The sequence below is a fragment of the Zootoca vivipara genome, chromosome 2, assembly GCF_965207765.1.
Source record: "Zootoca vivipara chromosome 2, rZooViv2.hap1.1, whole genome shotgun sequence".
NCBI lineage: Eukaryota > Metazoa > Chordata > Lepidosauria > Squamata > Lacertidae > Zootoca > Zootoca vivipara.
The window spans coordinates 78,105,194-78,130,743 of NC_142584.1; the positions used below are offsets into that span (position 1 = coordinate 78,105,194).

Consider the following 25,550-nt stretch of genomic DNA (forward strand, 5'->3'; position numbering starts at 1 on the left):
TGTATGAGACTTGCCGTTCTGACAACAATTTTTCTAATATTGTGTTTGCCCATTCTTCAGCAATACATTAAAACTGGATCATTCAGAATTGTTTATACATCGGCAGATATAATGTCAATTGTGTCATTTCTAGTTGCCAGATTCTCTCTTTTTTTCCCTTGCAATTTTTTTGCAATTTGTTTTTGTGCCTAATCTCTTGAGGGGTCCAAGCACCACTCTGCTTCCTTCTGCCAGGAAAACAGGAAAGACTCCCCTTATTACCTTACAGTAACACTGCTATATCTCCTAACTACTTTATAGGCAGAGCGGCAACACAGAGGAAGCAAGCTGCTAGTCATCTAAAAAGAATAATGTAAGATGATGCAGTAACAACACAAAGATCACTGTTATTATTAGCATGGCTTTGGGAGGAGGGGAATATTACTACGGTCAGCAGACGCAGCTGTGCCGTCCTGCATTACTTCTTAGTAGTATTCTAAGCATACAAAGTTATTTGAAAAGAGTACAAAACGAACAGGGCTTTACATTAAAATAAAGTCTGAGGCTAGGCACTTTTGAATTGTTTTGTTTCTCTTTCTTTACAAAAATGTGCCTTGTTGTGCTCCTTAAATTTATCACAATTTAAAAAGCATCATTCCCCACTCCCAGTCTTGTATCATTACAATTTCTATAGGCACCAATTATGAAGTACACTTTTTAACAATTATCAAACTTATTGAAATTAAGTGGCTAAAAAGGCCCCTTAAAAGTTCAATAATGGACAAATCATCTTTTTTAATAGATGAATATGCATTTACTAACCTACTTCATAATTACATAAAAACAAGAATAAACTGGTTATTTTTTTATTTCCTGTGCCTAGAATGTAGAGCCCTGTGAAATGTGTGCTTGCATTAAAAATGCAATTTTATTTCATCTTTATTTTTTGCTTGAACAAAAGACAGAGCTCTGTAATACTATCCTATTAAGCCTTAATACTGACAGTTAAAGAGAAATGCATTGCAACTTGACAATACTAGAACACACTCCTATTAATTCTGTACACGTATACTGTGCAGATATAGTAATAATGAGCATGACCTTACGCGCTTTAAAATCCCATTGATTGAAACAGAAGAGAGTTAAGCACTTGTTTAACTTTCTCAATGAAAATCAAGGAGATTTAAAGTTAGACTAACTTTGGCTGAACGGTGCCCAATATATAATGCACCTTCTTCCTGGCAAATTACACTGCCAGAAGCAACAACAACATAATACTACAGAAATCTTTGTAGTATATGGTATTGTCCCACAACATAACTATTCTGAAACATTGAGATTCTAATTTTGCTTTCTTTTAGTGTAAAGTTCCGTTCCAGAATCTCCTCTCTCTCTCTTTTAATTGTGCAATTTTCAATAGGTTAACCCTCTGAAGCGAAGCAAGGAAGGAAACACAAGAATTTCAGAAGGTATCCTTCCTACTAGGTTGTCCTAGCTCTTAACAGCTTATAACAAAGCTTTTTTGGCTTTTGCTAAGTGGTAATAATGAAAGCAACTACCTGCTATAGCAGATTTAATTTAGATTTGTTTCTGGTTCAAAACACAGATTTCTTAACACCCAACATTACACATCTAATTTTTAAGCACTGCATTTCACCACTTCGCAGGCGTATTAAACAAGGAGATGGCTCTTGCCAGTGAAATTATCTCCATTGCTTGAAGAACTGCTTAGAACCCAGGGGAAAGGATCACATCTGCGCTAGACAAGCTACAGTTAGTAACGCCAGGCATCGTACACCTGGCCTGCACCTTTAACACTTACCCATAAACAGCAAAACCAAAGTCGCTCCTTCTGGAAACAGCCACGTGCTTTTCCATCATTAGCTTGTTAACAGCATCCCCCCTCCCCATGCTTGTGAATCAGTTACAGTTAAGACCACTATAATACAACCTGTATTACATGGTTTAACAACATACTAGTACAAAGCCACGCACCACCGCAACATTAATATAGTGGGGATTTATGCTGACATTCAAACAGCACAAACATCAGATGCATTATTTACGGCCTCTCTCTTTCTTTCTTTTCGCCTTCTTAATCGCAATAGATCTTATACTTCTCGCTGCAAAACACCTGGTTATTAAGCACAGATCCTTCGGATCTGTCTCCGCACGACCGTATGTGACTTACACTGGGGTTACTACTCTTGGCTTTGGAAGCAGATTTTGTGCGCACCCTTTTGGACTGCTCATGGTCCAGCTCAAGATGCTCAAGGCGCTGGGTCAAAGCCAGCTTTTGCTGGATGGCCATACGGAGCAACGAGTTCAGCGTCTTCTTTTCGTCTTCGGCCGCGGCAAGCTGGCGTTGCATTTCGTCCAGCTGGGTAACATACTCGTCACACCTGCAATGAGAAAGAACTTTTAAAGCGGCATGGCTTTTTTGCTACCAGCACCCAAGAGTTGGTTCACGTATTAACTTTCAGACACATTCTTTGGACTCACAAGGACAGGCTACTCGTACAGATAGCAGGCACTTACATGTCAAGAGAGCATACTGATCTCAGCTGCAGCAGCTTCTAGGGGCTCTGAAGGGGCAAAATAGATCTTTCAGCTTGGGAAGGTTGCTATAACTGAGACCCACGAGTTCCTGGCTTACGTGTTCTACCAATTATGGAAGCATATGGCTTCTATGACTTACAGAAGTAATCAAGATTAATCAGTTCCAAGACTGCTGTGTCGCAAAGGCTATGAGATGCAAGGTTTTCATAGAGAGCACAAGATTTTGATGTTGACATGTGCCTTTAGCAAGTGAACCCCCAAACACACACAGCAATTTGAGGAGTTACATATCCTTCAACCAACAGGTAATATTACCAAGTTGGCATCTGTTGACTCTGCATACAATTAGGCACCTCAAATAAATCTCCAGCATTGCTAATATAAAAGAACACAATCTTTCCCTTCTCTTCTGCTCTCTGCTTCACAAAATCCTGAGTGTTGTTGTTTTTTAAGGCTGGAGACAGAACCGAATAAAGTATGAGATTTTACATTTTCATCAATGGGGAATGATAGAATCAGAGTAGAGCTGGAAGAGACCCTGAGGAACATCTAGTCCAACCCCCTGCAATGCAAGAATACGCAGCTGTCCCATATGGGGATTGAACCTGCAACCTTGTGTGTTATTAGCACCATGCTGTAACCAACTGAGCTTTCCGTTTTTTTGCTTCTTAGCTCCAGTAGTCCTGGGTGCATTCTGCAATCTGTCTTTCACCCAGCAAGACTCCTAATCCTATTCCATTTTAAGATGGCTTTAACTGCAGACTTTGGGGTAACAAGATCATGCCTAGATTCTTCTACACCCTGACCCTGTTTTGCTTGATGTAACATCTGAATAGTTCTGGAGAACATGAAAGTTTGCTCACACCTTTGTAACATTTTCATCATTTAAAAAAAAAAACCAACCTTGGGGTTTTATTTATGTAATTCATGCTAGTAAACTAGGTTAAGTGCTGGCCATAATTTAATGTGATTCAGAAACTTCTTCATTCAAACAATATATATATATATATATATATATATATATATATATATATATATATATATACCGTGTTTCTCATATTATAAGACACGTCTTATATTTATTTTTTCCTCAAAAAAAAACACTATGCTTATTTTCAAGGGATGTCTTATTTTTTTCCTCCTCCTCCTGCCGCGGCCGGCATTGCTGCTGCTCCTATCACTATGTCTTATTTTCGGGGTATGGCTTATATTCCTTGAATGCTTAAAAATCCTGCTATGGCTTATTTTATGGGGATGCCTTAAAATATGAGAAACAGGGTGTATATATATATATGATCCAGATACTAAGGCAATTCCACTCTGAAAGTTACTACACATCTTATAATTCCACTATTGAAACGTGTTTGTATTTTTACCAGTATACCCTGCGCTGTAGTTCAAGCCTCATACCGGTTTCTGTTACATAGGAGCAGAGGAAGCTGCCTTATACTGAGTCAGACTTTTGGTCCATCTAGCTCAGTATTGTCTACACTGACTGGCAGCTGCTCTCCAGGACTTCAGGCCCAGCCCTATCTGGAGCTGTCAGGGATTGAACCTGGGACCTTCTGCTTGCAAGACAGATGCTCAACCACGGAGCGCCATTCCCCTCAGATCCTAGGCATGCATTTAGAACTATTGCGATATTTTAAAACCACAGCTATATTGCAGCTCTGCGTTGCTCATCCTCATTTGTTAGTTCAGGACACCATAATTTCCATTTATTGCTTTTTCCTTGCTGGAAGGCATCCATAATACATTTTATGTAAGCATAACATAAAAGCTAGGAAACAGTCTTCAAAAAAGAGATACTGTGCCTTCTGGTGCTGGATAAAGACCTTACAGATTGTTGTGCATGAGACTTCCAGTGCTATTTAAGCTAGGTATCCCATGTGCACACACATTACTGCCCGTGTTGGACTAGAACCTTCTTGCTTTCTTATGGTAAAAGAAGACACATATTCAACTGCTGGGATTCTGTGTGTGTGTGTGTGTGTGTGTGTGTGTGTGTGTGTGTTGCAGGCTGAGCATTATATGTTGCATGTTAAGCATTTTAACATTTTTGAAGGCCTTACTTTTGTGTAAAATCAGAAAAATGTGTATTTAGCAGCATGATCTTATGCACGTGAACTTGGATGTCATTGTGTTCAATGGGACTTACTCTCTAGTATAGATTTGCATCCTTAGTGTGCAATTTCTCTCTCTCACCTACCCAGCCACCCACACAATATTCATTGGGATCTGACTCTTGCCATAAACCACAGAGTAGGCAGATTACCTTGTGCACAAGCTAAGTCCTTATGCATTCAGCTCAAGCCCTCCCTGCTTCCCTCTTCCCTTCCTTGAGTGGGGAAAACAAACCATGGAGCAGCTGGCTTCATGTGGTGTTCAAACCAGCTCTGAGAGTTTGTTTCTAACAAACCAACCATGACTGGGAAGCTTTTTTGTTGTTGTTGTTGGGAAAAGAAACCATGAGTGCTCCTTTGGATATAAAGCTAAGCTACCAGCTCTCAAGGAGTGAAGGAGCACAAGCGAATTCATCTGACTAGGGATGATGGTGTTACTACCCAACACGACCACCGAGGAAGCTTGTGTCGGTACATTTCCCAGGGTACATTGGTCCTGTAGCAAGTTCTATTTGTTCCCCCCGTTACCAACTTTTGTTGACATTTCAGTGTATTTTACCTGGTAGCAAACATGGCCCTCAGAGAAGAGAAGGTAGCAGCATCTTCTTTTAAAGCCTTCAGCTCATTACGCAGCTTCATCATTGTCTCCGTAACCATGGCCTTTTCGTTTTCATACTTGCTTTTCAAGTTGGCCAGAGCAACTTCTGCTGTCTTAAAAGTTTACCAAAACCAGCAAAAGAAAATAATCACAGTTAATGAGATTATAGATAATTAAGAAATGGAGAACATCCAAGAACATCAGCGTTCCACACCTGTTTGGAACCTTTACTAGGATCTGAACACAGAATCACCAATGAGCACCCTAAGGTAGTCGTCTACCTTAGTGTATTGGGCACATGTGAAGAGATTATTAAAAATATTATTTACATGAATGGATGCATATCAACATTTATCTAATGAATCCCTTTTGTTGACAACGTAAGCTGTGTAAAATTACAGGATTGCTTACCTGCTTGTTAGCCTTTAGGACAGTCCTCAGAGTTGCTATCTGCTCCCTCTTGGTGCTTAGCAGAGACTTCAGCTTCAGGATTTCCTCCATTAGAGCCTCTTTGTCTTTGTCTACTACCGGCCCGAGTTCCTGGGTGGTTACCCGCTGCCGAGACAGCTCTGTCGTTCTGTCAACCGCTTGCTGAAGATGCTTGATCTGGTCGCGGATTATGGCAATCAGGTTGTAAATGTTCATGGGCTCCTTCCGGGGATCAGATACTGGGGACGGGAGAGACGACACTGGCGAAGGACTGCTGTCCCCACTCCCACTTTCTGATTTTCCTAAGTCTATGGACAACAAGCCTTTAGAGAGCAGGATGGGCGATTTGCGGCCTTTGCCCTCTGGACTGGTACGGCCTCCTTTACCCTCTTTGTAGTAATCCAGCATGACACGGTTTGGAGTTTCATTGTTGCACATGCAGACATGATGGTACAAGTTGGCTAACTCCTCGCTGAAGGAGACCAGCTCATCCTGAGCGACGCTGAGGCTTCCCTGTGTTTCTCCAGCAACATCACTTACTTTCTTGAGTTCCTTCTCCAGTCTAACTACCTGCTCTCTATCTTGCCTGCTCGATTTTTCCAATGAAGTAATCTTCTCGGTCAGAGCTTGAGAGTCGGTCTCATACCTGCTCTTCTCCTCTTCGTATTTGGATTCACACTCTTCATATTTGGCTTTTAGGCCTTTGAGCTCGTCTTTTAAGTCACTCATCTCCGCCACAGCCACTTTGTACTTGCATTCCAGAATCTCTGGGCCATTGATGTCAACCTCATAATAATCTCCATCTTCGTGGCTATCTCGCTCCTTTTCATTGTCAAGAGCTGACTGGCGCTCCTTGCTGACCTGGAGCTTTTTCATGGCACTGAGGTTCTCGGTGAGCCTGACTACCTTCTCATTCTGCTCAGACAGAGCTCCTCGGGTGTTCTCCAGCTGCTTTTGAAACTCTTGGAGTGTAGACAACAAATTCATTTTTTCTCTTTCCATCTACAATAATAATAATAATAATAATAATTTATTATTTATACCCCGCCCATCTGGCCGGGTTCCCCCAGCCACTCTGGGCGGCTTCCAACAAAACAGAAATTCTAAAATACAGAGATCCTGAATGAATAAAAAGCAATGTTTACCCTTTCTGAAAGTGCATCTACTGTAACATCTGCCATAAAGGATACAAGGTTCATTCTTTGCGTATATAAAATTCCTGGGTTCAACTTCCAGCACCTCCAGTACTAGTTACAAACAGGCCTTCCTCCTGCACTGCAGGTGGTCGTAAAGATGACCCTTAGGGTCCTTTCCAACTCTACAATTCTATCATCCTGTGTACACACAACCCCTTACCCTTCCTTCATGGTGTGAGCAACCAAACCAGGAATTAACAGCAGTACCATGGGTACCAGCTTCAAAACAAGCTATGATATTGAGCCTATTGATAATAATAAATAATAATAATAATAATATCAAGAACCACTTTGTTCATAAATGGCTTTAGATAAATGCTTAATTTTCAGCTATATAGGGCCAGATTCAACTAAATAGCTGCACCGTGGGAAGTTTCACTAGTACAACGGGGCTTCCCCCCTCTTCATTCCCCTGCACACACCCCAATCAGGTCAGCGTAACCCCCAGTACAGTGCCTAGAACAGGAGAAAGCATTCCATCAGGCGATAAGAAATGCTTGCGCTGACGGAACGATCAAATTCCAGCCACCGTTAGCAAGGATTTACCTGCATAAGCTGCTGCTTCAGCTTCTGGATTTCAGATATATTCAACTCACTCAAGAGATCAGACACAAGACTAGGCGCTGGAGGGAAGCTCTCGCTTTTCTTCGGCGTTGATGCCTTATTATTGCCATTGTTGATTTTACTCAGGCAGTTCTGCTCAAAGCCGTTCACAATTTCATCATTATTGGGCTCCGTGGTCTCATCGCTGAACTTCAGCCCATCCAGAGAGAAGTTCAAATGGCTCGTGTACATGGAATCATTGATGTTCATATAATGAGACAGCTCCTTCCGAAGGTTGTTCTTCTGCTCTCGTTCTGTCTTCAGGGTCTCCAAGGACTCCTCAAGCTGGCGCTCAGATATCTCTTTTAACCGTATGGCATCTTCCAGCTGGCTGTTGAGGAATTCGGTAACTTCTTCGAGCCTCTTGATTTCATGTTTCAGCCCTTCAAATTCCACCTAGGACACAGAAAGCATCACTAAAATGCCTGACACCAAAAACGGGGGGTGGCAAAGCAGGAAACGCTCACCGTTGCTTACTAGTAGGAAGAGGGGGACACGAGGGGGGGCAGCATGATACAGCAAACGCACTGGCAGAGCCTCTTGTTAGGCAGCGCAAATCCTGCTGTTTGGGGGGGGGGGGTGTCAGGTAAGCACTGCTGCACCCAAACTTCATCTGCTATTAGTCATGGGGTCCAGAGGACTGGAATCTGTGGCATCAGAGAAGAGCTACAAGCTTTCCACAAGCACAACTGAATCTGAGCCCCCACCCGAAGAGCAAGATATGGCCATTTCAATACCCACCTGGTTCTGCTTCAGGACTGACACCTGCTTCTGAAGGCAGATGTTCTCCTCCTCGAGCTCAGTGTAATCTTGCAGCAAACGGGCTTCTCGGAATTTGTACTCCTTTATGTCGTCTCGCAAGCGACCCCTCTGGAGTTCCACGTTCTGATTTATCTGCAACAGGTAATAATAATACTTGACTACAATTTGCGTCTGCCACAAAAACTTGCAGTCTCAAAGATTGTAAGCAATCATCAGATGTTTCACAAAATAACCATGTGTCTTCCTCATTCCCCTTGCCCAGAAAAGGAAGCACCATAAAGGGCATAAGCCCCTAAGGGGTAGAAATTGATTATGTTTTTTTAAGGAGCGTTCTTTCAAAAGGCCATATGCTTCAAGTGCTAATTTAAAAACTGTATGTCCACATTTAGCCATTTCTTTAAAGTGGCCATTCTAAAAGACTGCTATAAAGAGAAGACAACATGACCTCTTAAAATCAGGATGGATGCTAACTAGTGCTTTTAAAAGCAAGCATGGCTTGTTCTTTATTTATTAAAGAGAACAAAATTGACCAGAGAAAATGTGGAGTCGGTTTCTCTTGAGGTTTAAAATATGGAGTAAATGAGCATCTGTCAGGTACAATTTAAGTACAGAGAAGAAAGCCAATGGATCTGTGATGCGCCTATGAATCTATGATTTATGTAAATTGTTTGATAAATGTTCTCATCAATTTGGGAGGGTGGAGGGTGGGGAGAAGAGGCAAAAAAGGAAGCTGTGGACCACAAGTCTTCAACTGGTGAGTTGGAACATACCAAGATTGCAGCCCTAAAATATTACCCAGTACGTTTCCGAGCACAATTCAAAGTGTTGGTGCTAACCTTTAAAGCCCTAAATGGCCTCAGTCCAGTATACCTGAAGGAGTGTCTCCACCCCCATCATTCTGCCCAGACACTGAGGTCCAGTGCTGAGGGCCTTCTGGCGGTTCCCTCGCTGCGAGAAGCCAAGTTACAGGGAACCAGGCAGAGGGCCTTCTCAGTAGTGGCACCCACCCTGTGGAACGCCCTCCCAACAGATGTCAAAGAGAACAACAACTACCAGACTTTTGGAAGACATCTGAAGTCAGCCCCGTTTAGGGAAGCTTTTAATGTTTAATAGATTATTGTATGTTAATATCCTTCTGGAAGCCGCCCAGAGTGGCTGGGGAAACCCAGCCAGATGGGTTGGGTATAAATAATAATATATTATTATTATTATTATTATTATTATTATTATTATTATTATTATTATTATTATTATTATTACCTCTATTCCCTGTCTGCCCCCTGCATCATATTCTGTACCTGTGTGTGTTTTGACAGCCTTGGTAAGTAACATAGCACAATTGTTAAAATGATACTTGTAAGAAAGGAAGTTTTGCAAAGAAATCATGTTTGTGATAATAGCGTAATCTGACCTAAAGCCTTTTGTTGTTTAGGACAGAAGCCGAATAACGTGAGCAACAAATCCAATAAAGCTAACAATAGCTGTCACTCAGGCTGGGATTAAACCATGCAAGTCAGTCATACTGGTCCCACAGGAGTAGAAAATAGAGCGGTACAGCATGCACAGCTGGGGGCTGACCACCGAGTCATACAATACATTAAGAGTGGATCAGCTTGTTTCTGTTCTGTTATCAGTTTCACATGTGCTCGATCACAGGCCTGTTCCATCCTCGTTCCACGGATTTTTTAAAAAATCACATTTAAACAGTACTCGTTTTTGATACGTCTTATGCATGCTACCCCTAAAATATGCATTTTTAAAAGGCGTTTCCATGCATCTTCCCAGGGTATGTGCATTTTTGTTTGCGGGTTTTGAAACTAGACTGCAAATTTCAGAGAAGTATGAGATATGACTGATGGCTGCACTCTGATCGACATTTAAGTCCACGACTGGCAAATCAGGCCAAAGCGCTTTCAAATGCAAACCAAACAAATTTATTCATTGTACCTACAACAGATACAATCAACGAAAAGAGTGATAGCAGTTATATATATTTATTTGCTGGTTTTTGTATTACAGTGGTACTTCGGTTTAAGTACACAACTGGTTCTGGAAGTCTGTACTTAACCTGAAGCGTTCATAAACTGAAGCGAACTTTCCCATTGAAAGTAATGGAAAGTGGATTAATCCGTTCCAGACGGGTCCGCGGAGTACTCAACCTGAAGCGTACTTAACCTGAAGTATGAGTGTAATTGGTTCTGGAAATCTGTACTAAACCTGAAGCGAACTTCCCCATTGAAAGTAATGGAAAGTGGATTAATCCGTTCCAGACAGGTCCGCGGAGTACTTAAACTGCAAGTACTCAAACCAAAGTGTACTTAAACCGAGGTATGACTGTAATTGATTTTATTTATGTTATGTATGTGTGTTTTTTTTATTTGTATGCTTTGTTTTGAATTTCAATAAAGATTAATTTTTTAAAAAAGAAAGAAAAGAGCACAACCCATGTTTCGGAGCTACGTAACAACATACAGAGCCTCATTCAAAGCGTAACCTGGAAGAGATCTAAAATTTAAGGTAGAGAAAGACTGAAAATGAGAATTCCACACTTTAACCTCTATGGGGCAAGGGTAGGGAATCTCTTTCAGCCCAAGAGATGCATTCTTACCTGGCCAACCTTCATGGCAAGAAAATTGCAAAGGTGAAGGGAGGCACAAAGTGGGCTGGTCCAAAAGTGAAGGCTACACTTTTGGTTAGCTAAAACAGCCTCACTGGCTGAAGGGCTGAATTAAGGCTGCAGGCCAGAGATTCCCCACTGCTGACCAAGGGCCATGATGTAGCTCTAGCACAGCTGTAGATGCTTTGTACATTGCCTGGCATCACTGCGCAGTTAAAAGAAGGAGGAGGAGGAGGAAGAGACCAGGAAAAGGTGTTCACGCCATCCAGTTGGGTATGCAGAGTCCTGGGAGACAACAGCGCTCAACAGGGAAAGTAGAGCAGAGCAGCCAGCAAGAATGAAGAAGGCTGTGCAAAGCCACAGTGCACACATCACTCAAAGCCAGAGTAATAATAATTTATTATTATTTATACCCCACCCATCTGGCTGGATTTTCCCCAGCCACTCTGGGCGGCTTCCCACAAAATATTAAAAGACAATGGTCTGTAAAACATGATGAGGCCTGAATCCCGACTGGAAGGGATCCAAATGGTCCACTTCCTCCAGGCGTGCCTGGAGTTGTTCAGCAACCACCCGCTCAATCACCTTGCCCAGGAATGGTAGATTTGAGACTGGGCAATAGTTGGCCATATTGGCCGGGTCTAAAGATGTTTTTTAAAGAAGCGGTTTAATTATCACCTCTTTCAGTGGATCTGGGAAAGCTCCCTCACAGAGAGAAGCCTTTACCACCTGGCAAAGCCCATCGCCCAGCCCTTCCCGCCTAGCTTTTATAAGCCAGGATGGGCAACGATCAAGGAGACAGGTGGTTGGTTTCACTCGTCCAAGCAGCCTGTCCACATCCTCAGAGGTAACAGATTGGAACTGATCCCATGCAATTTGACTAGACAGGACTCTAGCACTCTCCCGCCCCTGCCCTGCTTCCATGGTGAAGTCTACCTCTTCCCGAATCTGAGCGACCTTATCTGCAAAAAACTGCAAAAAAATCACTGCAGGAGATAATGTGGCCTGTACTGGGCCCCAATGGTGCAGGTGGTTCTGCTAAATTGCGAGTCTCCTGCTGCTGATGCAATAGAGATGGTGAAGAAAGACTTCTTTGCCATCGCTATCGCCACTTGGTAGGCTCGACATTGAGCTCTAACCCATGTCCGGTCAGCTTCAGAATGAGTTATCCACCACTGGCGCTCTAGCCGTCTCAGTGATTGTTTCATTGCCCTCAGATCTGTGGAAAACCATAGGGCTGTCTGGGCTCCATGCAATCGGAGAGGGCGCTTCGGAGCCAAACAGTCAGTAGCCCTGGTTAACTCCATATTCCAGTGGGCCACCAGAGAATCCATCAACATGGAATAAAGCATCCCCTACGACTCTCTGGAAACCATCTGGATCCATTAAGTGGGGGGGGGACCATCCAAATCGGTCCCTTCTCCCTGCAGAGGACAATCCATATGTTTACAAGTTTCTTATAATAAACTTTTTTTTTTTTTACAATCTATATCCATTCAAAAGAAATTACAGTACAGGTTTGCACCTAACAACCTAAACCCCTACTCTTGGTTTGCCTAATAAAGGTATTGCCCTAATATCGTTACGGAAACCTTTCTCGCGAGAAAGCCCAGTTCCCTTTACTTTTTGCTTATCTGTTTGCTTTAAAATTACGCATTAAAAAAATGTGTCGTTCTCCAAGCAGACCGCATCATATTAACTTTTCTTGTTTTAGTTTAATAATTTTTCTGTGCTTGGTTATCTCAGGAAAAGGCAGTCTCCTTTATTCCTGACATGAGTAAAAACCTTCCATGGAAGTGGAGTCTGGGAGGCAGTGGCAGCGAAAGAGATGAGGATTTCATTGCTGCTGGGCGGTTGAGAAGTTCCACATACAGTATTCCTTCCACTGCTTATCAGTCATCTAGTGGGGTAAAGCCCCTGTAAATTTCACGTAAAGCCCGTAGGACTGCGGGAAGAAGGCCTGCAGCAACGAGATTATTTTTGTTCAGGAGGGCTTGGAGAAAGGGTTAAGAAATAGTGGAAGCCAGTCTCCATGTGGTGAGTCTAGTAATGGAAGAAGGAAGAACAGCTGGCTTGCATCTCAGAAAGGCCAGAGGCAGCTGAATGTCTCTGAGGAGGCCGCAGTTTGCGTTCCCTGCTCCTGTTTCTGCTGCCTGTTACTGGTATGAGAACTAGTGACCCAGTAAGACTGTGCCAGCCTTTGGCTGTCTCAAAGGTGTTCACTGAAGAAATTGGAAGAACCTGTTGCTACACTGATATTACTTATGAATTTAAGAATTAGAAATGACCGTTTCCCATAAAAGCTTTTCTCAGCAAACATCAGAAATTAAAAATATCATGTTTTCCCACACAGCTGCTGTTTTATTTCTACACGTTTTTACAGCTGTTTAATCACTCCCTCTCCTGCTTTTTTTGCTCTCTGGTTTATTTAAAGTTTTCCATTACAACTAAGCCTAAAAGCTTAGTAAGTGTTTTCAATCCAAACAGAGGTCCATACCTCTAAGAGTATACGTGATTTTAGATAACAATTCTGGAAGACTCAAAAAATAAAACTACACATCTCTTTTTCCTCCTTGAATACATCGAACCGTAAATTTCCTGTTGCAACTGTTCCAGGGAAGACGATTTTGCATAGATGGATCACAATTTTAAAACATCCAGTTATTTCTGGAGTGGGGAAGGAAATTAACATAAATGTTTTGGCCATCTTGAAAATGGTGCCCTGTGTAATTTACTGCATGCCAAGAAACTTTAAAGGGGCAAATTAAGTGAGCCAAGACCTTGTCGAAATTTCCAAGTACAAGGTACATTATTGGCAAAGTGTTTCTGCTTACCTAAGACACATAACACACTATGTAAAAGATGCATATAACATGTTAGGTAGGAAGGAAGTGCTCTCACAACACACACACAAACACACACAAACACCATATTTCACACACATCATATTTCATGCAAGGATTGTAATTGTGCTGGTGAATTTCCATTCATTTACATCCGGTTGTGTTCCTGGATTAGGAATTGCATTCTCACAATACTCAACGTTTTGGTGACATAAATGAAATCAAGACTTATCGCTCCAAGAGTTAACAGAAATATACCTTAAATCCATCCATAGAAAGCTAACTGCACATTTCTTGCAACTCCCAGCTAGCAACTAAATCTCAGGCCTTGAGGGCAAGTTAAAGCACAAGCCAATTTATTCAGAACACAGGGAGCTGCTAATGGACATTACTTTTCAAAAACAGAGTCATAAGAGATTGCTTTGATAAGACAAATAAATAGATTCCAAAGGAATGTCCAAGATAAGAAAAGCCAAATGATTTCAAACCAATAATTAAAAAAAAAATCTTTACTTATTTCACTGTGCTGTTTGGTCTTCATTTAGATTCTAAATTTAGAATATGGACCACCTCTTGGGCAACGAATGTCACAAACTCTTGAGTGACCAGATCTGCCTGTCCCTTTTGGAGTCAGATGGAGCACAGCGTTCATCTTATAGCACCGGCTGGTTCATGGCAATGTTGCATGTTGCTACCAATCTTGCTTTCAGGTTTTCAGAGCCTACCAGCTGCCATGTCTCATTAATGTCCTGTGTGCAAAAAGTCCAGAAATTGATTTTATCTCATATGGGGGCGGGGAGAGAGAGTGTAGTTTGGAGCTGAGACCAACAAATATCTCACCACCACCACCACCCCGATAACGTTTCAAAGTCAAAACAGTGGAAAAGGTATTAAAGGATCTTTTACAGCAGAGAGTGTTTGGCAGGAATTAATACACCAAAGAGGGGAAGTGGGTAAGATTTGAAAATGCCTCCCAAACACTGCACTAAAACTATAACAAAATAAAGGGAAATGGTCTCTCTGAGATAAGACACATCTTAACATGATGTTACACTGGAAACTAGCTATTTGTGGAAGTGACTGCTAGTTATAAATTTCAGATTTATGAATGAACATTAAGATATGATTATGGATTCAGGGCATCCTACCGCTCACCCCAGAAGTCAAACCTTTATCATCATTCCAAGCGAACATTTGCAAAAAAAACCCTATGGCTTAACTTTAGCTACGTGAAGGTAGTGGCCAGCCCCAAGCCCTAGCAGAGTCTCTTTCCTTGCCAGTGAAGTAAGGCAAGATCCTGACCCTCTGTTTTTCATTCGTGCCAAGGGGAAGACCCTACAGCTCGGCCTGGGATCATCTGCTACCATGTTTCTCCGAAAATAAGACACTGTCTTATATTTATTTTTCCTCAAAAAAACACACAATGGCTTGTTTTCAGGAGATGTCTTATTTTTTTCCTCCTCCTCCTGCCGTGGCCGGCATTGCTGCTGCGCCTATCACTATGTCTTATAATCGGGGTATGGCTTATATTCCTTGAATGCTTAAAAACCCTGCTACGGCTTATTTTATGGCTACGTCTTAAATTCGGAGAAACAGGGTATCTACTTCCTGCGCCCTAAATCAAGTTGCTAGGCCTTGGGGAAGGGAAGGCGATTGTGACTTGCAAGATCAAGGATCCCATTTGCAAACACAGGATATCACAGAGTGGTGGCAACCATTATAATATATGGGGATGTAAAGTTACAAACAAAATAGCAATCTTTGACAGAATACCTGGCTGTCCTTTCCCAAGTGCTTCTGTCTGCCTCAATCATGGGGCAACCATGAGCCACACCTATTGGGATCTGAGTCAATGTTAAGCCATCAAGCAGCCACCCTGTCTTCAGTGACAAACAAAGCATACAAACAGCAGTGACAGCAGTGTGGCTCAATGAGCATGTCATGTTGTTACAGGAAGTTGAAATTGATTCTCTTTTAGAAAGGAAACAAAGTTCTAGCTGCCACCCAACCTAATTGGTAGTGGTTGCAGGAAGTGGAGGCCCTGCCAACACTGTTGGATACGGTGGCTGGATCTAGCATCTTCCTCTAGCTCTTTGCTCCTCTTCACTGCAAGACGAGATTGAACAGGAGAAGGAGCTGGAACAAAGGGCTTGGTGGACTGCCTAGGGCTGTGTCACACGCCTGCCTAACCCATATTTTGACAGATGTGTGCAGCAACACAATAAAGCAGGAGTGAACCTGTGGTTTCCTAGAGATTCCTGGACTACAATTCCCATTATCCCTATTGGCCATGCTGGCTAGGGCTGGTGGGAGGGGCCCCCTGGTAGGGGGGCAGCAGGTCCCCCTACCTTTGCAAGAAGCAAAGAGCAGTGGACCATGGCCTGAAAAACAAAAAATACAGTCTTACCTCATGATACGTCTGCTGCGGGTTGCGTCTTTTCAGGTTACGGATGCGCCGAACCCGGAAGTCCCGAACGGGTTACTTCTGGCTTCAGCGCATCTGTAACCTGCGTGCATGCGCAGAAGCACTAAATCACGCTTTGCGCATGCGCAGATGTGGCACTTCAGGATGCGCCCTTTTCATGTTGCAAACGGGCCTCCGGAACGGATCCCGTTCGCAACAAGAGGTACCACTGTATAACAAAAGCAACAATGCCACACACAACAAAGCATGACAAATGGAATTCCAAACATGGGTCATAACTGCTCTGTGGTGTAGAAAGGTGAGAACATAAAGGCAGAGGGGGGTTGGGACTGCAGTGTGGTGCTCCAATAGTTAACTAATTGTGCCCTCTCATGCCCTTGATTTTGCCCAGCTCAGGTGTCAGCTCTCTAGACGTTTCGTAGATAAGAGAAATGGATATTGTTCCACAGAACTAAATTATATAATCACCCAGTTCTCACACTAATGTGACATTTTAAATTGGGTTAAAGCAGCAGGGCTAACAGAAGCTTTTCATTTTTGACGTATCTGCAAAATATATACTTCGTTTGGCTGTCTTCTTTTTAAACTAAGCAAGAAAGAAAATATTTCATCAGCAAAGACCTTGCTGGAGCCACACCCACAAAAATATTGCTGAGGAATGGCATATACTGGTCATCCTTTGACTATGGTCTGGTCCTCTTCTCTAGAGACTATTTGGACAGGGGTCTAAAGTTTCAGATAAAAAGGTAAAGGGACCCCTGACCATTAGGTCCGGTCGTGACAGACTCTGGGGTTGCGGCACTCATCTCGTGTTATTGGCCGAGGGAGCCGGCGTACAGCTTCCAGGTCATGTGGCCAGCATGACTAAGCCGCTTCTGGCGAGCCAGAGCAGCACACGGAAACGCCGTTTATCTTCCCGCCGGAGCAGTACCTATTTATCTACTTGCACTTTGACGTGCTTTCGAACTGCTAGGTTGGCAGGAGCTGGGACCGAGCAAAGGGAACTCACCCACCTTGCCAATTTAGTGGCCCATCTTTCTGACAACGAGCAGTGGGGGGGGGCATCATATGTGTAGCCTAAAGTACTCAAAAAATGATAATAACTTGAGTCCAGAACTATAACCCAGGGGTAGGAGGGAGAGGCTTTCCTTGACATTTATTCATACTATTTTCATAAGACAACATCCCAGAATCTTTTATTCCTTCAGAGGCAGTTCTTTGCGGGAAGCCTATGCTGATTAATGGGGAGAGAAAGGAAATCCCTCGAAAAAATATATCCAGAGACTGTTTAATGTCTGTCCAAATTACAATCTCTCCCCATTTGTTTCTCTAAATTGTACAGCAGCTGAAAGGCATCATTTGTGGGTAAACTGAACAGGTTTCTTCATAACAAATGTTACATTTTTATTTAACGGAAGCAAGAATGTTTTCCAGTGCCTTTTACTTCCCTCCCCACCCTCCCAGGAAAATAATGCTACACAGAAATGGCAGCACAAATAACAGTAGTAATGTGCTAGCTTTCCAAAGATACTCTTTAATTTTAGGTTTACTGTCTGCGCATAAGAATATATTCAGATATTTAGGCTTACTGTCTGCATAGGAATACATTCAGATTCGAGTGATGGGTGCATTGATCATTTGTGGCGAGGATTAGTCAAGCTTATGCCTGAATCCTTGGATCCCATATCCAGAATGAAGGGGGGCGGAATGCCTCCAAATTTAGGAGTCTCAGCTGTGGCTCCAGCTGTGGTGAGCAATCTAAAGGATGTCAACGTCACTAATATGAATTAAAACTGGCAGGGTCTATCATGTTTGTGAGACTACTTCTGGGTCATTTGGAAAAACAAAAACAAAGGAGTCAATAGAAAACTGAATGTACCGTGTTTCTCCGAAAATAAGACACCATCCTATATTTATTTTTCCTCAAAAAAAAGCACACTATGGCTTATTTTCAGGGGATGTCTTATTTTTTCTCCTCCTCCTCCTCCTCCTGCCACGGCCGGCATTGCTGCTGCGCCTATCACTATGTCTTATTTTCAGGGTATGGCTTATATTCCTTGAATACTTAAAAATCCTGCTACGGCTTATTTTATGGCTACGTCTTATTTTTGGAGAAACAGGGTAGTTACAGCACTGAAGAAGAAGAAGAGATGCAGTTAGTTACTGGTATTCTAGTCCAGCCTTCTCCATCTGGTGCCATCCAGGTAGTTAGGACTGGTCAAGCTGTCAGAACTTTTAATCTGCTAATAACACCTGAACTTTGGAACTCCCCATGTAGTGCACTTGGCATGCCTATCTGTGACATTATTCTCAGTCTGAAGTGTGGGCGCCTCACACTCCCCTTCTTTTTTAACTGAAGGAAGTGAGAAAGGCCGCCACACGCTCTGCGATGCAATATCTGAAGACAAGCCTCTAAAACACTGTGATTTAAAAGTTCAAATTAACTTGTATGCAAATAAAGAACACACCTTGAGCCATGGTACTCATGCATAGACAGGCTACGTTTCTAGCAAGATCCTGAATTCTGGGCCGGCGGGGGGGGGGGGGAGCCACCAAATCTCTTCGTTGAAAAAGTAGAATAAAATCCTATTTCTTCAAGCATGCCTATCTTACAGCATCTTTTTGTGAAAAGGACGTTTGGGATTCAAAAACTAAGCTGTGTGAATAAATATTTAAATATGTGTTTGAGGCAAAACCTTTGTTAAACTGCTGAGTGCCTGTTTTTTAAATTGATTTATTTTTTATGCACAGTTGCGTTTTGGAAAGCAGACTTTTATATGGTATATTATGTGTGTGTGTGTGTGTGTGTGTGTGTGTGTGTGTGTGTGTGTGTAGCATATTCTGTTGTGCCCCAGTCATGGTAGTAAATCATGAAGTGCTTTAGAGAACGAAAGAGGAGGATGGAAAGGGTAAAGTTAGAAGGAGAATGTGTAAATAAAATTACTAAAACTGTGATGTGCTTAGTGTTGAGATTGAGCCATGACTTTAAAGGAGAAAAATCTTTAGAAATGTATTAGTAGCCTAGGGTGCCACCTTCAAAAACAAGAGGAATTTGTGTGTTTGGGCAGGGGAATGTGGCCTTCCAGGTGATGTTGTACTTCTGCTCCCATTAACCCTAGTCAACAAGGGCAAAGGTCAGGGATTATGGGAGTTGTAGTACAACAACACCTGGAAGGTCAGAGTTCCCCCATCCCTGGTCTAGTAAATTCTAGATTTAGGTTCATCTACTGCAGGAATCTGCAGAGATAATTCAATATGAGACAGGGGCAAAATTAATAAGGATAACCTTGGGCTGAAGAGGGAAGCAGTTTGCTTTACATTTTGACAAGCTTCTTCTACAGTGAACCTTTTCAGGATCTGGAATTCAGGACTTTTAAATTAATTCAATCAATAAAACTACTAGAAATGTTATTGACATCTTTATGTGAAGTATTGTTGTTGTGTCAAGTACTATTAAACATATTGGAGCACCTACACTCAGATGTTTGCTGTTTCTCATTTGCATCTGATATTCTGTACCCTCAAATCTGTTCCTCACCCCCACACTAACAAACACTATTCTGAAACAGCCTAATTGTGGCTCTTTTGGGGTGGGTATACAGCTTATTCTTTAGCAGACTGAGGGTCAAAATAAAAGTCAAGGTATGCTACATCTAAAAACACACAGAGGCACACACACACACCATCAGGATGTGGCTTTTGACGACATAATGGTTTAATTAAAAGTTAAATGAACTTCAGTCGTGCATGGTATGAGTTCTCAAATAATAGACTACAGTCAGGATAATGAACTTCAATACACTTGGGGAATGGATTTATTCATTTAGTATATAAAACCAAAACATTAAATTGTGTCTGCCCTGATAAAACCAAAGTTTCCTGAAAACGCTGTACACTTCAAAATCAGGCTGTATCTCCAGATTTCTGTTAGATGCCGAGACTTTCTACGCTGTCACCTTTAAAAGATATGTTCTGCTTTAAAATAGCTTCCTTTCAAGTATATCAATGCACAACATCAATAAAGCAAATCAGGAACAGATGCCTCCTTAAATAATATGCAAAGCAGACCAAGTGCATTTCCATGACAATTCATCATCTTCGGAATGCTTCCCCCCCCCCCCATTATGGGCTCTCAAAAGGGCTACAAATGATAAATGATAGGTTCTCATTGAGTGAAATAGAAAATTCTTATAATTTTTGTAGGGGGGGGCAAAAGAAAGAAAAACTGTCAGTTTAAAATCAGCTTTGATAAAGATAAAAGGTGAGAAGCCCAGCAGCTGCCATCTGCTACAGCCCACACTATGCTGAGGGAGCACCATTCTCTACATCTGAATTTCCCTGCAACGAACAAAAGAAAATGCAGGAGCGCTGCCTATTTATCCTGCAGTTCTTTGTGGTGCCTTAAAGTCAAAGCGTTTGAGGGGGGAAGCAAAAAAGAAACCATATACTGATCTTCCTAATTTGGTCTTACCTAATGCTGGGTAAGGTCGACAAGTCCCGCAGACCCAATATGATATGGTGAGTTCCTTGGGGACACAAAGCTTATATCTAATCTGTGTTTTATGAATGCCTTTGGTAAGCATACATTGGCAGTAGAGGGTGGCGAGGGAGGGGAGGGGGCTGCCTTCTAGACAATATTTGAACACTGTACCAGTGCTGCCAGGCAAATTTAGTTGAAATGTGCCTATAACTTCACTGTGCAATTTAGTCTATAATCCAAAATATGCCTTGAAGATTGTGCACTAAACCTTTTTTTTAAGGAGGGAGGGAAGGTATGGCATGTCATCAGTTTTGTCAAAGAATGCATTTTTAAAAGAAATATTCTCAGATGGTACTCTTGGCAAAATAATAACAATAACAATAACAAAACAATAGCAATAATAAAGCAATTAGTATCTCGCACTGCACTAAATACCATTGGCGACCTTTGGGGTTTCATTTCTGGCCCCCTCCCCGCAGGTCGGCAGAACGTGTATAAGAGTGCGCTGTCCCGTTCTGCCCCCCCTTCTGTTCTTTTAGTGATGTGTTTAGTAATGTTTTCAGGTTATTTCCGGGTCCAGCATCATGCACGTGTGTGCAATTGCGCATCATTTGAATGTCTGCCATTTGAAGGATGGGCGATTAAATTTCTCAAATAAAATCTGAATGCCTGTTTATTAACAGGGTATAACAGAGTGAAACACGATACCATAATGTGTAAAAAACAACCACAAAGGATTTAAATCCAAAGGCAATTTTATGGAATAACTGAATTGCAGGATTATAATTTAGAAAACCAAATCACCTAGTGAGAGAGCCCCACACCACAAACGGGGGGGGGGTAGCTCTTAGCCCCAGTGACACGTCAACCTAAGAAGACAGCTAAATCACTGAGCAATTTTGGCAGCAGGGCGAGAAGGCCTTCCCTTTGTGACCTAAGAAATCCCAAGCACTCAATAACTATTCCCCACCAGATATGCAGGTAGAAATTTAACAGGGATGTTGAGGCTATCTGTGTACTGCACAGAATGTCACATACACAACTACCTGCCTGCTGCACTACCGACCCATCCAGTGAGAGGAAATTTCAAAGAGGGTGGATTTAGGTCCATTTTGCTTCCTGGGAACGCACCTCTTTGCTCACACAACAGCGTTATGTGATCCCTGCCTTTCTTCTCACCGACCAATTTTCTCATTTTGCTACCATTCTCTCTCCCCACCCCCACCCCACGTTTATCTTTATTGCTGTTGAGTGCCCTTTCAGATGACTTTATTTTAGTGGGCATTTAATGAAGTACTACCATCTCCTGCCATATCACAAACACATTCCAGACATGCAATATATCCGCCTTGCATAATCTCATTCCCACCTACTTCTTTTTCATGTTCACTAAGAGCCAATTCACAGGACAAGTAGTTTTCAAGGGATGTACTTAACCTATTATAAACCCCTTCGTCGCATGAAACAAGACATAGGATCTGCTTAGGCTAAGCAGGGTTTCCAATTTAGCTACACTTCAAAATAACCTGGTAACCCTGATTTCAAAGCCTAGTTCAACTGGAACCCTGGTTGCTCAGCTGTGGTTAACCTTTCCACCTACGTAATGCTTCACTTCTCCAACCTGGGATCCTTCAGGTGTTGCTGGATTACAACTCTCATCATCCTTGACCACTGATCAGGCTTGCTGGGGATGATGGAATTTGTAGTCCAAAAAAAACCCTGGAAGGAACCCATTTAGGGAAGGCTGAGTGAAGGCAAGGTGACAGACCTGGGAAAGAAGAGCATGATACTTGGATCCTGTTCGCATTGATTATGTACTAATGGGTGCTTCAACTGTACATGCCCTAACATACTTGAGTAAAGCTTGCAATTCTTTATGTTGAAAGTGTGATTCATCTACAGGCAAGCTTTATATTACGTAGACATTTAAGCAGAACAATCAGTAGGGGTTTTCACTAGATATGGACAAATCCTGGGACAAAGAGGCAGGTTGTATTTTGAAGAGCCAAACTGAACTGAACCCTGTGTTCGGCGCACACTCCGAATAACCGTGCTCCTGTTTCTGCAGATCCAGAGTAGAGTCCCTAAGCTGGTTGGGTGGTGCCTTGTACTTCTTCTAGCAATTCCTGCAGCCAAGCTGGTTGCCAGATGTATTGCTCTGCTTTCCTTTGGACCACAATACACACAGCCAAGGCTTGCACTCCTTGGGAGGTCACTTCAGTGCTGCTAATGCAGCAGTTCGACTTCACCCCCGGAGGTGCACTCCATGATCTCTCGAGACAAACAGATGCCAACAATTTTCTGCTTTGTATGAATCCTGTCAGCACAAGTCACCAATGTCTATTATGAAAAGCAATGGGGTTTAAATTCTAATATTTATGTTGGGTATGAGTTGTGAAATTCATTACGGGACCGCCTCTCCCGGTATGCCCCGCGGAGGACCTTCAGATCCATAAATAGTAACACCCTAGAGGTCCCGGGCCCGAAGGAAGTTAGATTAGCCTCAACTAGAACCAGGGCCTTTTCAACACTGGCTCCGACCTGGTGGAACGCTCTGTCTCATGAGACCAGGGCCCTGCAGGACCTGATTTCTTCCGCAGGACCTGTAAGACAGAGTTGTTCCGCCTGGCATTTGGCGTGGAGCCAACCTGATCCCCTCCCCCACTTTCCCTTTTACTTCAATATGAGGCTGTGTTTTAATTTTAATTTTAATGTTGTATTTAATCTTGTTTTTAAGTTGTATCTTAATCAGTTGTTTAATTTTTGGTGTGTTAGCCGCCCTGAGCCTGGTCTTGGCAGGGGAGGGCAGGGTATAAATAAAATTTGTTGTTGTTGTTGTGCTTATGCATGTTGAATTTATTTTATTTATAACTCACCTTTCTCCCAGTTCAAGAACCAAGGCAACTCACAGAATAAGTACAACTAAAAGCACACAATAAATATAAACGATCATTTAAATAAGTAACTATATTAAAAACAGCACTGAACATACTTAACACCATTTAAAAGCTACCTTCCCATGGGAAGTGAGTTCCACAGTCTGGGAGCAGTCACCAAGTAGGCCCTCGGTGCCAATAATGCATGTCAAAGTTAAATTTGAAAGATATTCTGGAGAGATCTGTGAACCATTGACTTCTGCAAAATTCTAGGTATATTTGAGGGCCAACCCCTTGATTCGGGCTACAGAGCATGAAAAGCATAGAGTGGTTTACTGTAAATCTAAAAGCACCTTAAATGTCAGTTCTTCCCCATTCTAACAGAATTGTGTGTGACCAAAAATGTGCATGTGGCTTAATGAATTTTTCATATTTAGCTGCAGGGCTGTCCCTCACCCTTCCATTTGACAGTCTACCCTCTCCTTTGCATTCTTACATTGCACGTGTACTTTCACGACAGCTTCCTGAATTATTTCCCTCTCTTTTTTTTGTTAGCTGCCAAACACCTCTTGCACCATGCTACAGCATTTATTATCTTGTTCACTTCTATTCCTGCTTACTCTTTTTTTAAAAAAAAAAAAACCGAAACGAAACAATAGAGTCCGTTTTCTTTCGATAGCATCTTTGGAACAGGGAGCGAGATGAATCCTGTCAAATCTGCACATATGATTCATTTGCATCTTATACCTCATCTTGCTGTGCTGCAATTACAAGTCTGGGCTTTTATTCTGAACTGTCACTGGAGTGAGTCAGATTTGTTCATGTCCTTTCAGTCATGTTTTTCAGCTTGGACAACACTCTGGTAACATTAACAAAGCAGAGACAATATCCCTTTTTTATAATGCATACATACCTATCACTCATTTAATAAGCCAGTATTCATGAACCAACCATCCCACAATGCAGACTCTTCCTTAAGAGCACCCACATTAATACATGTAAAGAGGTTGGTCCGCTTCTTTTAAAACAAGAACTACTGTATTTTTCCCATCTATAAGACGCCCCCATGTATAAGATGCCCCCTATTTTGGGGGACTCCGATTTAAGAAAATAGGGGGAGATGTATCTGTGTATAAAAAAAGGTAAAGGACCCCTGACAGTTAAGTCCAGTCGCGAACGACTCTGGGGTTGCGGCACTCATCTCGCTTTACTGGCCGAGGGAGCTGGCATTTGTCCGCAGACAGTTTTTCCGGGTCATGTGGCCAGCATGATTAAGCCGCTTCTGGAGAAACCAGAGCAGCTCATGGAAATGCTGTTTACCTTCCCGCTGGAGCGGTACCTATTTATCTACTTGCACTTTGATGTGCTTTCGAACTGCTAAGATTGGCAGGAGCTGGGACCAAGCAACGGGAGCTCACCCCGTTGCGGCAATTCGAACTGCCGACCTTCCAATCGGCAAGCCCTAGGCTCAGTGGTTTAGACCACAGCGCCACCCGCGTCCCATCTATGTATAAGGTGCCACCAAATTTTTGACATTATTTTTTAGGGGGGAAACCTAGTCTTATACATGGAAAAATACGGTATTTGTAAGTCAAGTTCTTCTGCTTAGAACATATGACTTAGGCTTGGCTCATACCGCAAACTTTGGAAACCCCCCAGCTGGAAGAGTAAGTTTTGTCCTGTCCTTAAAAAACACACACCCAAAACACACACCCAAAACACACACACACACACACACACACACACACACACACACACACACACACTAGTATAACAGTTTCTGAGAGACAAGAGGATAACAACACACAAAGGACTAATCAGCATTTTAGCTATAAATCCCATTGGGGAATAGAAGTGTGCCCCTGACTTTAGGAATACTCTGCCCTCAGTAATGATGTCAAGGCAGGTGCTTATGGGAACTTGGAGATATGGAACAATTAGGCTACTGTGTATATAGAAAAGAGCACCAGACAGAGCCAATGTAGGCAGATGGGGCCTAACAACAAGCTTAGCTGGCTACTATGGTGACAGACCTGGCACCTAAAAATAAACACTTGCTG

The 25,550-nt window shown here is 42.4% G+C and overlaps 1 protein-coding gene across 3 annotated transcripts in view; it reads right to left on the reverse strand.

Annotated features, from left to right (window-relative positions):
* BICD2 (BICD cargo adaptor 2) overlaps positions 1-25,550 on the reverse strand; it is a 93,205-nt gene that overhangs the window by 3,678 nt on the left and 63,977 nt on the right. The window contains exons 3-7 of one of the 3 annotated variants that reach the window (XM_035106323.3): positions 8,229-8,381; positions 7,431-7,883; positions 5,671-6,690; positions 5,221-5,372; positions 2,216-2,381 (exon numbers count right to left, since the gene is read on the reverse strand). In XM_035106323.3, coding sequence (XP_034962214.1) covers positions 2,216-2,381; positions 5,221-5,372; positions 5,671-6,690; positions 7,431-7,883; positions 8,229-8,381 — 1,944 coding nt within the window. Of the gene's footprint in view, positions 1-1,984; positions 2,382-5,220; positions 5,373-5,670; positions 6,691-7,430; positions 7,884-8,228; positions 8,382-25,550 lie in introns of those variants that run through there. The other 2 variants (XM_035106322.3, XM_035106321.3) reach the window with 2 other exon arrangements.